The sequence below is a fragment of the Vitis riparia genome, chromosome 17 (genome assembly GCF_004353265.1).
Source record: "Vitis riparia cultivar Riparia Gloire de Montpellier isolate 1030 chromosome 17, EGFV_Vit.rip_1.0, whole genome shotgun sequence".
Taxonomy (NCBI): Eukaryota; Viridiplantae; Streptophyta; class Magnoliopsida; order Vitales; family Vitaceae; genus Vitis; species Vitis riparia.
In genome coordinates, this window is record NC_048447.1 from 7,753,117 (window position 1) to 7,764,671 (window position 11,555).

Below are 11,555 nucleotides of genomic sequence, written 5' to 3' on the forward strand. Positions count from 1 at the left end.
TAATCTTGTTTGATTGACTTCTAAGAAGTTAAAATGTTATTTTTAAAATTTGAAATGAGCTTCCTAAGGTGTTCTTTAAATCAATGTTTTCAGAACCGGACTGGTCATTGAACCGGAAAAGTTATTGGATCATGGTTCACGGTTCACTAGTCGGATCGACGATCAAACCGCGGTCGAACTGGTGACATCATAAATATATATTTTATTATTTTCTATATTATAAAAAATTTAAAAATTAATACATTCGTAAATTTTGACAACATCTACCATCGGCAAGGAGGGGTACCAGCCGGAGCTGCCTTCCAACGCCGGCTTTGCCGGTTAACAACAGCAAGGAGCTTTGCCGACTTCCAACACCGTGTGGAACTAGGAAGAGCTTCGCCGGCTTCCAACGCCACAGGTTGTCGGCCTGTAATGGCTGTCGGTGGACGCCGTTTAGGTGTCACTGGCGGCAGCACGTCAGGGGCAAGTGGAGCGGCACACCAGCAGTTGCTACGAGGGGAGGACTGAGGCGGTGAGGATTTCCAGTTTCCAAACTTTCAGGCAACCTATATACCCTCCAAAACGATGTCGTTTTGATGCTATGTTTAATTAAATCGGACGGTTCATCCGGTTCACCGGTTGAACCGCCAGTTCGAGCGATCTGACCTTGATTCGAAGTCATTCTGGTTTAATTGGCTGGACCGGCCAGTCCGATCCGATTTTCAAACCATTGCTTTAAATACAATTCTTATTTTTTATTTTTTATTTTTAAAAACAGAATTTTCTTATAAAAAACACAAGATGTGGATTTACACTCCTTCTAAAAGTACTTTGATAACATTAAAAAAACTTATAGCTTTAAAAAAATTACTAATTTTGTTCATGCTTCAATAAAACTTTTAGCATATGAAGATTATCTTTCTTAACTTACTTTTTCGTAAGCTTATTTATTTATTTTAGCTTTTGTAGAAATTTTTTTCATACTTATATGAAACTTTTATTATACAGATTATTTTTACAAAATTATGAATTTGACATCAACTTCATCGTCTATCTTAAACTAAAAAAATGAAAGCTTTCTCAAAGGAGATCGTTATTTTGATACTTTAAAAATATAAAAAGTATCAATATGTTTAATGTAACGCAAGTGAACCATATTTATAATTTCATATTTGAATTCATATATGATATATGAAAGTGAAAATATTATTGTTTCTTGATAAATATTTTTTAGTAAAGCTATTTTATGTTTAATTCTACTTTCAAGCTACCAAAATTACTCTTTTGCAATTGCGACTTTGACTAGCCTTCTTGCTAAAGACCACAACAAGAAGCCATCCCAAGCGCAAACGATGGTAGATATGGGCCAGTTATTTTTGTTTGAGGGACTTTCGGTCTTACTTCGTCAAGACTAGAAAGATTGGGCCCAGCCCAACCCGTTTCTAGAATGCGCCTAGAGTGCGCAAGACGCACACAGAACTCCTTTTGTGGCGCTATGGCGGATAAGTGGGGACACAGGGCCGTTAAAGATGTTCTCATGTTGAGAGGGTGAGTTTTTTCGGGGGAGAGAGAGGGATTCTACGATGGCTTCAACTGTCATTTCTTCTTCTTCTGCGTCAACAAAAGCTTTGCTTTCTCACAGAAAAGCTTCGGTTACTACTCTCCAAAGCCATGAAAGGACCTTCTCTTCTTCTCTTTTGGGTACTAGACCAGGTATTACGAGAAGAGCAATAACCACAACGACGACGACAACTAGGCCTGTGATCAGAAGAGGTGGGAGGCACAGTGGGGTTAGATTCTCAGTTTGTTCAGCTCTTCCATCGGCTCTCCTCTTTGACTGTGATGGGGTGCTCGTCGATACTGAGAAAGATGGTCATCGCATCTCCTTCAACGACACTTTCGCCGAGGTGCCCTTCCTTCATTCATCCGCTGATTTCTGTTTTTTTTTTTCACCTTTTTTTTAGTTAATTGGTTTTTTATGGAATGGGTGTGTTATCAGTTGAGAGTCTCAGAACTTTCTCAAATTTTATTTCAATTGGGTATTGTTTGTGCGTGTGTTCCATGTGGATTTTGTTTGGTTGCCAAGAAAGTATTGGAAAATAGAGGAAATCAACAGAGGTTTTGTCTGGACTCTCAATTTTTTGAATTTTAGATTATTTGCTATGTTATTTGCTTTTCCTAATTATATGGAGAGGAAGAATATTTGAGTTCTTTAGTGGAATTTGTACCAAGCAAACAGAGAGATCATGTTTCCTAAAATAATATATTATTTTGATGTAAAGGCTATGCTCTAATATCTGCATTGATGGGTTTCCATGGATTTGTCTCATAATTAATCTGAATGAACAGAGAGAATTGGGTGTTACCTGGGATGTGGACTTGTATGGCGAGTTGCTCAAAATTGGCGGTGGAAAGGAAAGGTAATTTCTCTTCTCAAATAAGCCTAAAAAAGCAGCACCACGACAAGGATCTTTGTTTTATTATTCTTAACTAACTTGTGTGGATTGAAGTTTAATTGTAGATGAACTTCATTCAAGTTGATTTAGTTATTGAGAGATTTGGCTCTTTTCAGGATGACAGCTTATTTTAACAAGACTGGTTGGCCGGAAAAAGCTCCAAAGAGTGAAGAAGAAAGGAAGGAATTCATTGCTTCTCTTCACAAGCGAAAAACTGAATTGTTCATGGTCCTGATTGAGAAAAAACTGCTGCCTCTTCGACCCGGTGTTGCAAAGTCAGTTCTGTTTGATCTTCTGCTTTAATGTGCTATATTTTATTGTTATTATTATTAACATGATTGTTGCAATTAGTCCACCTTGCATCTTTTGGTCGTATCAGAAGTTGAGCACCTTATCATACCAGACCATGCTAAAATTTTCCATTTTTGCTCCCTAAGAAACCTAATTTCGAGAGGAAGGTAAAACCGTTGATGCGGATCCAATTTGTTGTCATAGACTTGTTTGTCAGTTTAGTATACAGATGTTTATAGTCTCTTTAAATGTTCATGACCTTGAATCCCTTAAAATCATGAGTAACATCTTTAATTCAAATTTCTTCCCTATATTGCTAACAAATTCACGAAGGGCCAATGATTTATTGCCTTTTAGGTTTTATGCATTCTGCACAAAGCATGTAAAATTCAATTAAGAAGGTTTTTATTCCATCTTGAAGTCAGTAGAATGACTGTTTTTTTGGCCTGTGTTGAGTTGCACCTACTAGTTTTACAGCTTGTTGCACAGTTGTGATATGAACAGAACTGCCCACAAGTTCATAGTTTGGGAGATGAGAAAAATGTAGGATTTCCTTTTTGGTAAATTTTTCTTGTTTTGTCGTGCAGACTTATTGATCAGGCTTTAGGGAAGGGGGTCAATGTTGCTGTCTGCAGCACTTCCAATGAGAAGGCGGTATGCACAATCAGGTTCTAAAATTTTAATTGCTCAAAAAATTGATATACCATTTTGAGGATAACGTGCAGCAAATATAAAAATTGCTTGTGTTCGGAAAAGCTGGTCTGAGAAGAAGAGCAATATTCTGGGCCCATGTTTCATTACCTCTTGGGACTTATATGTGCATGGGGCATACTTCAAACTGAAATGATTGAAAAATTACATTAGTGAACCACAAGAAAAATCAATCTCTATTAGAGTTGTGGTCAATTTGTTGATGTTGTGGCTATATTCAAGAATTCTTCTCTTGCTTTGTCATTGTCTGATTTCCTTGGCAAATTATGATATTGGTTTTCAGATCTAATTCTCATTTTGATAACTGAATTATATGTGCTAATATCCCAGGTCTCTGCAATAGTTTCATGCTTGCTGGGGCCTGAGCGAGCAGAAAAAATCAAGATATTTGCAGGCGACGTGGTTCCTCGAAAAAAGCCTGATCCAGTAAACTTTTCATCCCACTTAATGTTGATGCAGTCAGTGTAACCATTCATTCAACTTAAATGTTCATGTAGTCAGTTTCTTTCTGGAGACCACATGGAAGTACAACTCGATTTAAATAAAAAAATAAAAAATAAAATTGAATGCACAATCCAGTACCCAGCCCAACAAAAAAGAAAAAAAGTTTGGGGTGGGGAGCAATTATTTCAATTGCCATGTGGATAATATGCAATGTTTTCATTGCAAGTGCTACTGAAAAAATAAGTTGTTGTACTATCAGTGACTAAACCATATGTGTTCTTTTTGACAGGCCATTTATACGTTAGCAGCTAGCACTTTGGGTGTTGAACCTTCAAGGTATTGCATGATAACACGGCTAAAACGATATTAGAGGATATAATAGTCACCAAAATTAGGTTTCAAATAAATTGCAAGCTAGATGAAGTCGAGAAATCAATATATGAATTCATTGTCCCACAAATTCATTTAGTAAAGATTAGTGGAACAATTGCGATTGTCAATATGTCACCATTTATTTTTGTACTCATTTTTCTTTCAGTAGGTATGTTTTGAAGCAATTTCATTATCGCCACATTTTTTGTTGGTGCAATGTAAGTATTAAAGAAAAAAAAAAGTCATATTTTCGGTGTTTTGCAGATGTGTGGTGGTAGAGGACAGTGCCATTGGTCTTGCAGCTGCCAAGGCTGCTGGAATGAAGTGTATTGTAACAAAGAGCGGGTAAGTTGTTTCTTTCTTTATGAAGGCTCTATTTACTACACTTGAATGATGAATCCTAAATTTTTATAGTTGTGAGTTGTGAGGTCTTTCAACAAATCTTCAAAATCTATGGTTGCAGATATACAGCTGATGAAGACTTCTTGAATGCGGATGCTGTTTTTGACTGCATTGGAGATCCCCCTGAGGAACGATTTGATTTGGCATTTTGCGGAAGCCTTCTTGAGAAGCAGTACGTTAGCTAGGTGGAAGAATTCACATTACTCCTCCATATGCAAGAGTGTTGTTTTTGAATAATAGGGATAGAGTTGAGGAATCCAAAAGGGATGGTACATTTCTCAATTCCCCACTATCTTAAACCTGGAAACCAGGCCACATCCTTCTCGTAAATCAATGCTATTTCTTCCTCAATTCATTCAAAATGAATGTCTACACTCTATGGTTCTCTGGTTTCTATGTGTTAAATCTAATTTTCTTCTACGTCAATTTTGAGCTCAGGCTGACACGGCCTAAAACAGAGGGCTTAGGCCTACACAGAAGAACGCTTCTGTTCTAATTTTGTAATGCAGACCTTCTATTTTTTAAAACAAGGATAACCTGAGCATAAGGTTTTTGGGTCCATCTATATTATTGAATGATATTTTTTTGGTAAGCACCAAAAGACACCAGTCAAGTGGTGTCACATAAATACTTTCCTATTATTTGTATCTTTATTTTTATTTATTTGTATTATTATATCTTGGTGTCATTTATTTGACGATTTAAATCTCAAAAGATTTCAATAAGGTGTTTCTTCCTTGCCTTAGCATTTTCTTAATGCAAATTTGGTCCCAAACGAGCGTTTTGTCTTTTCTTTCATTAAAATAGCATTATAGATTTGTGTAAAAAGTTTAATAAGGCAACTTAGGGATGGCAATAAGACGGGTTTGAAACAAGTCATTCTCATCCCAACCTCGTCATGTTTGTTCAAAATAATTTACATCTTCATCTTGTTAAAAAAATTAAATGAGATGAAGGTAGATGGCAGATATGCGAATTTTCAATATCCATTTTATCTCGTCCCATTTAATTATTTTTTTAATTTCTTTTAACTTTTTTTAAAAATATTTTAATTACATTAAAATAAATATATTTTATAAATAATTAAAATATTATAATTTTTATGACTTATTTTATTAAAATAAGAAAATAAAAATTAAATTAAATTCTAAAATTAATTTTATATAATAATTAGGAGAGGCCAGGTGGGAGAAGATAATACCCCAACTCGTCCCAAATCCACCCGAACCAATGTTGGGTTTTAAAAAAACCTCAAACCCTTCCAACCTATTTTTTAAAATTTCAAATATGTCCGTTAAACAGTCCAAATTTGGCCTCCAATCCTCATGTGATCACACTGACCCTCCCAACCCAACGTATGCCTTCCCTTCCCTTCCCTTATCCATCTCCTTCAAATCCCTTAAAAAACATCCATCTTTATTTTTCAAAAATTCACTACTCCATACATGCCTTATCCTTCATACCCTCTTTTATTTTTATTTCTAAAATTCGAATATAAAATAACAAAAATATGAAAACACTCGCAACACTCTTCTGATTTCTTTATACACTCAACACTTCAGACAATTATTATAATAAGTAAAGAGAAATGAATCATCACTTACATAGACACGTGTGATCCTATCCACCATAATCACAACAAAGGGTGATATCAGGCCCCTTAATTCTTCTTCTCCTTCTCTTGCTTCCTGAAAACCACCTCAGTGTCCAACCCGAAACCATCAACGTTTCGGACCCCAACCAAATCCGATTTCCGAAACAACTCCACTAACGGCGCCACGCTGTACAAGTCATTGGCCGAGTACTTATCAGCTCGTCTAGACAGCGCCACGTGTAACACACAGATCCCACCGGCTCTCAACGTCCTTTCGATCTCCCTAACGAACTTCCACGGATGCAACGCATGATCAAATACATTTGAGAATTCAAAATCAAAAGTCTCGTCATCGAACGGCTGGGAATGAAAGTCGCCCTTCAACACCAGTGGAGGGTACGGCACCAGATCGATCCCCACCGAGTCACCCACTCCGACTCGCCTCAACGCCTCCACCTCCTGTCCGACTCGGGCTCCGATGCAAAGCGCCTTCGAGTCGTTAAACAGAAGCTTTCTCTCCTTCAAACCCCGGAAAAACTGAGAGAAAACGAGGACTTTTCGGTCCCAGTCTCGGGTGGTCCATATTTTTCGGAGTTTGGGGTTGAGGGTCTTGTTGAGCTGGTGCTGAATGTAGGAATCGTAGGAGGAGTAACCGGGGCGTATCCGGAGGCCGGGGGAGAGTTTAGGGTTCCGGTGACGGGGCGTTTGGAGAGCGAGGAAAAAGAGGACAGCGAGGGAGAGGAAGAGAGAGAGGAAGAAGGGTTTGAGGAGGAGGAGGGGTAGTTTGGGAATGGGATTTTTCATGCCTGCATGTACGTTTTGCATGAATGTGAGAGAGATGATATGTTCGGGGGCTCTTGTAAAATGTGGTACCATTTTAAGGCCGTGTTTGTAGTTTGGACGCCAGAGGCAACATCTATGCTTAAAAATGACCCCACTTTTAAAGGATAATATTGGGGGCCCTTGGAAATGCGGTACCATCATAAGGCCGTGTTTGTACTTTGCATGGTTTTTTCTTTTTTCTTTTTTCTTTTTTTTAACAATAATCTTAATTGTTTTTAGAAATATGAAATATAGCATTTTTTTTAAAAATATGAAAATAACCTTCTTTTTTTTTTTTTCCAAACATACCCTTTAACAAAAAAATTTATTCCTATTTCACCTTTAAACACTTTTAATTTATAATTATTTTTGCCAATTGTGAGAATTATCTTATCATTGGTGTAAAAATATTTCAAAAAATATTTTTTAAAAAATAATATTTAAAGGCATTTCTCAAAAACCCTTAAAATTTTGTTTCAAAAATTTAAATATAAACAATAATTTTTCAACTTTTTCTCCATAAAATCTTGTTCTCCATACAAATAAGATATATTTCTATATAATTAATTTTGTTTTTGTTGTAAAATTATAAAGTGAAATGAGAAGAAAATAAGAAAGAGAAATTAGAACGTAAGAAGAAAATGAAATAGATTTCATTAGAGGTGTCTCTCTTTTATAGAGAGCCACAAAGAGATATACATCAAAATGGATGATCATCCACAAGTTCCTATAATCCGATAAATTCTCATATTTTATAACACTCCTCCTTGGATGATCATAAGAATATGTCTCATTAAAACCTTACTAGGAAAAACCTTATTAAAAAAAACCCTAGTGAAGGAAAAAGAGTACAATATTCTTTTACATTACTATAACTGCCTCGTTAAAAACCTTATCAATAAAACCCAATGAGACAAAAACCTGGACAAAGGAAAAAAGAGTGCAGTATATCTATATTATCATTCTCCCCCTCATGTAAATATGATTATGATTTCTCCAACATTTCAAATGGTAGATCCCTCAATCTTCGCATTCCAATGTCATACCTTAACTTTTTCAATGTGGTCGAAGGTAACGCCTTTGTGAATAGATCTGCTAGATTATTGCATGACCGAATTTGTTGAACATCAATCTCACCTTTCTTTTGGAGCTCATGAGTATAGAAGAATTTAGGGGAGATATGCTTAGTTCTGTCACCTTTTATGAATCCTCCTTTAATTTGTGCAATACAAGCAGCATTATCTTCATGTAACACGGTTGCATTGCCTCTGATAGAAGGTAGTCCACATGTTTCTTGTATATGTTGGATCATTGACTTTAGCCATACACATTCACAACTTGCTTCATGAATTGCAAGAATTTCTGAATGATTTGAAGATGTGGCTACCATTGTTTGCTTGACTGATCTCCAAGATATTGTCGTTCCACCATAAGTAAAGACATATTCCATTTGAGATCGAGCTTTATGAGGATCTGAAAGATATCCTGCATCTGCATACCCAATCAATTGTGATTTTGATTCTTTTGAATAATATAAACCCATGTCACTTGTTCTACGAAGGTATCGCAATATATGTTTAACCCCATTCCAATGCCTTTTAGTTGGGGCAGAACTGTATCTTGCTAGTAAGTTGACAGAGAATGCTATATCTGGTCTAGTACAATTTGCTAGATACATTAGTGTACCGATTGCACTGAGATATGGTACTTCTGGACCAAGCGATTCTTCATTTTCTTCTTTAGGACGAAATGGGTCTTTGTTCACTTCAAGTGAACGAACAACCATAGGGGAATTGATTGGATGTGATTTGTCCATATAAAATCGCTTTAATACTTTCTTTATATATGTCGATTTATGGACTAATTTGCCATTTGAACAATGCTCGATCTACAGGCCGAGGTAATATCTTGTTTTCCCCAAGTCTTTCATTTCAAATTCCTTCTTTAAATAATTGGCTGCTTTTATGAGCTCTTCAGGAGTTCCTATAAGGTTTAAATCATCCACATACACTACAATTATTGTAAGCCCAAAATTTGATTTCTTGATAAAAACACATGGGCAAATTGAATTATTCACATATCCTTCTTTTAACAAATACTCACTCAAACGATTATACCACATACGTTCAGATTGCTTTAATCCGTACAAAGACCTTTGTAGTTTGAATGAGTACATGTTTCAAGGCTTTGGATTAGTTGTTTCAGGCTATTTGAATCCTCTAGGGATTTTCATATATATGTCAGTATCTATAGACCCATATAAATAGGCTGTAACAACATCCATAAGATGCATATCTAGTCCTTTAGAGACTATTAAACTTATCAAGTATCGAAATGTGATTGCATCCATTACGGGGGAATAAGTTTCCTCATAGTCTATACCAGGTCTTTGAGATAAACCTTAAGCAACAAGTCATGATTTATATCTTATAATTTCATCATTCTCATTTCGTTTTTTCACAAAGACCCATTTATATCCAACAGGCTTTATGTTTCCAGGTGTTTGATCTACAGGTCCAAATATCTCTCGTTTTGTTAACAAGTTTAGCTCTGTTTGGATTGCTTCTTTCCATTTTGGCCAATCTTTCATTTTTCGACATTCATTCACAGTTTGTGGTTCTTGATATTCCTCATTTCTCATGATGTCCATAGCCACTTGGAATGCGAATATATTATCTATGATAATGTCACTACGACCATTTGTTTCTCCCGTGTGACTCATTGAGATCTCTTCAATTCTAGATACCGGTATTTGATCAATTTGTGCTTCTACAGGAGCTAACTGTTTGTCAAGTTGGGTTTCATCATTTGACCCTTTCATATTTGTGAACTCTTTAGGAGTACTAAGTTTTTCATATGTTGTACCTTTTTTTTCTTCTAGGAATTAAATCCTTTGAGCCAATAGGTCTACCACGTTTCAGGCATGTCTTAGATTCATTTGTTATGACATTCTCTAATTGTCCTTTAGGGACATCAATATGTGTTGGGGCGTTCACAACTGGCACATGTGACTTTGTTACTTTCTTTATATCTGTGAAAGCATCAGGTAATTGATTTGCAAGTCCTTGCAAATAAACAATCCTTTGAACTTCTAACTCACATTGTCTTGTGCAAGGATCAAGATGAGACAAGGAGGGTACATACCATGTAATGTCTTGCCATTCTTTTGACTTGTCTCCCCCTAATGGCGGGAAAACATTTTCATCAAAATGACAATCAGCAAAGCGGGCAGTAAAAACATCACCTGTGACAGGTTCAAGATAATGAATAATGGAGGGAGAATTAAAACCAACATATAAACCAAGTCGACGTTGAGGTCCTAACTTGGAACGTTGAGGTGGAGCTATGGGAACATAGACAACACAACCAAAAATCCGAAAATGTGAAACATTTGTTTGGGAGCCTGAAGCAAGTTGTAAAGGTGAACAATCATGATTAGCTGTAAGGCGAATTCGAATTAAAGTGGCAGCATGAAGAATAGCATGCCCCCAAGCAGACAAGGACAATTTTTTTCTCAAGATTAATGGTCTTGCAATCAGTTGCAAATGCTTAATTAGAGATTCAGCTAATCCATTTTGAGTATGGGTATGAGCAACAGGATATTCAACATCAATACCAATCGACATACAATAATCAAGAAATGTTTGAGAGGAAAATTCACCAGCATTATCAAGACGAATTTTCTTGATAGGATGATCAGGAAATTGTGCCTTGAGTCAAATTATTTAAGCAAGTAACCTGGCGAAGGCAATATTTCTAGTTGAAAGAAGACAAACATGAGATCAACGAGTTGATGCATCAATTAAAATCATAAAATAACGAAGAGGTCCACTAGGTGGATGAATAGGTCCACAAATATCACCTTGAATACGTTCTAAAAAGGTTGGTGATTCATATTTAACCTTGGTAAATGATGGTTTAATAATTAATTTTCCTTGTGAGCAAGCAACACAATTGTAATCATTGGGCATTAGAATCTTCTGGTTCTTCAAGGGATGCCCTAAAGAATTGTTGATGATAAGACGCATCATGGATAATCCTAGATGACCAAGATGTTCATGCCATATCATAAAAGTTTTTAAGTCACAGAACTTCTGGTTCATGACAGCATATGATTCAATGGGTCTAATGATTGTTTGATATAACCCATAAGAATAAGAAGGAAGCTTTTCCAAGATGTGTTTTCCCCCAGAAATAATTGAAGTAATGAGAAGGTATTCATTACTATCATCATTCATAGTTTCAATGTGATATCCATTTCGGCGAATATCCTTGAAACTAAGAAGATTTCGCTTGGATTTAGCATAATAAAGGGCATCATTAATGTGGATTTTAGTTCCTCTGGGTAAAATAATAGTTGCTCTTCCGGAACCTTGAATCAAGTCTACAGGACCTAATATTGTATTAACATTAGACTTACCCAACGATATATTGGAAAAATATTTTTTATCACAAAGGATTGTGTGTGTTGTGGCACAATC

At 36.1% G+C, this 11,555-nt stretch overlaps 2 protein-coding genes across 2 annotated transcripts; one reads left to right on the forward strand and one right to left on the reverse strand.

Moving 5' to 3' along the window:
* Positions 1-1,499: 1,499 nt before the first annotated feature.
* LOC117934462 (CBBY-like protein) lies at positions 1,500-5,185 on the forward strand. Its single transcript, XM_034856156.1, has 8 exons — positions 1,500-1,889; positions 2,332-2,402; positions 2,555-2,713; positions 3,317-3,383; positions 3,771-3,866; positions 4,174-4,220; positions 4,521-4,601; positions 4,720-5,185. The coding sequence occupies exons 1-8, from the start codon at positions 1,566-1,568 to the stop codon at positions 4,841-4,843; spliced, it is 969 nt and encodes a 322-aa protein (XP_034712047.1). The 5' UTR covers positions 1,500-1,565; the 3' UTR covers positions 4,844-5,185.
* Positions 5,186-6,169: 984 nt separating this feature from the next.
* LOC117905062 lies at positions 6,170-7,160 on the reverse strand. The gene has a single exon (XM_034817940.1). It carries the CDS (start codon positions 7,126-7,128, stop codon positions 6,319-6,321), a length of 810 nt encoding a protein of 269 aa, XP_034673831.1. The 5' UTR covers positions 7,129-7,160; the 3' UTR covers positions 6,170-6,318.
* Positions 7,161-11,555: the final 4,395 nt, after the last annotated feature.

What these genes read in the sequence shown, in the direction of transcription:
- LOC117934462 (XM_034856156.1), top strand. Translation starts at nt 1,566, where the DNA reads ATGGCTTCAACTGTCATTTCTTCTTCTTCTGCGTCAACAAAAGCTTTG. An exon ending in GCACTTCCAATGAGAAGGCG is followed by an intron (nt 3,384 to 3,770) that starts GTATGCACAATC and finishes CTAATATCCCAG; the next exon opens with GTCTCTGCAATAGTTTCATG. An exon ending in TGTATTGTAACAAAGAGCGG is followed by an intron (nt 4,602 to 4,719) that starts GTAAGTTGTTTC and finishes CTATGGTTGCAG; the next exon opens with ATATACAGCTGATGAAGACT.
- LOC117905062 (XM_034817940.1), bottom strand. Translation starts at nt 7,128, where the DNA reads ATGGTACCACATTTTACAAGAGCCCCCGAACATATCATCTCTCTCACA.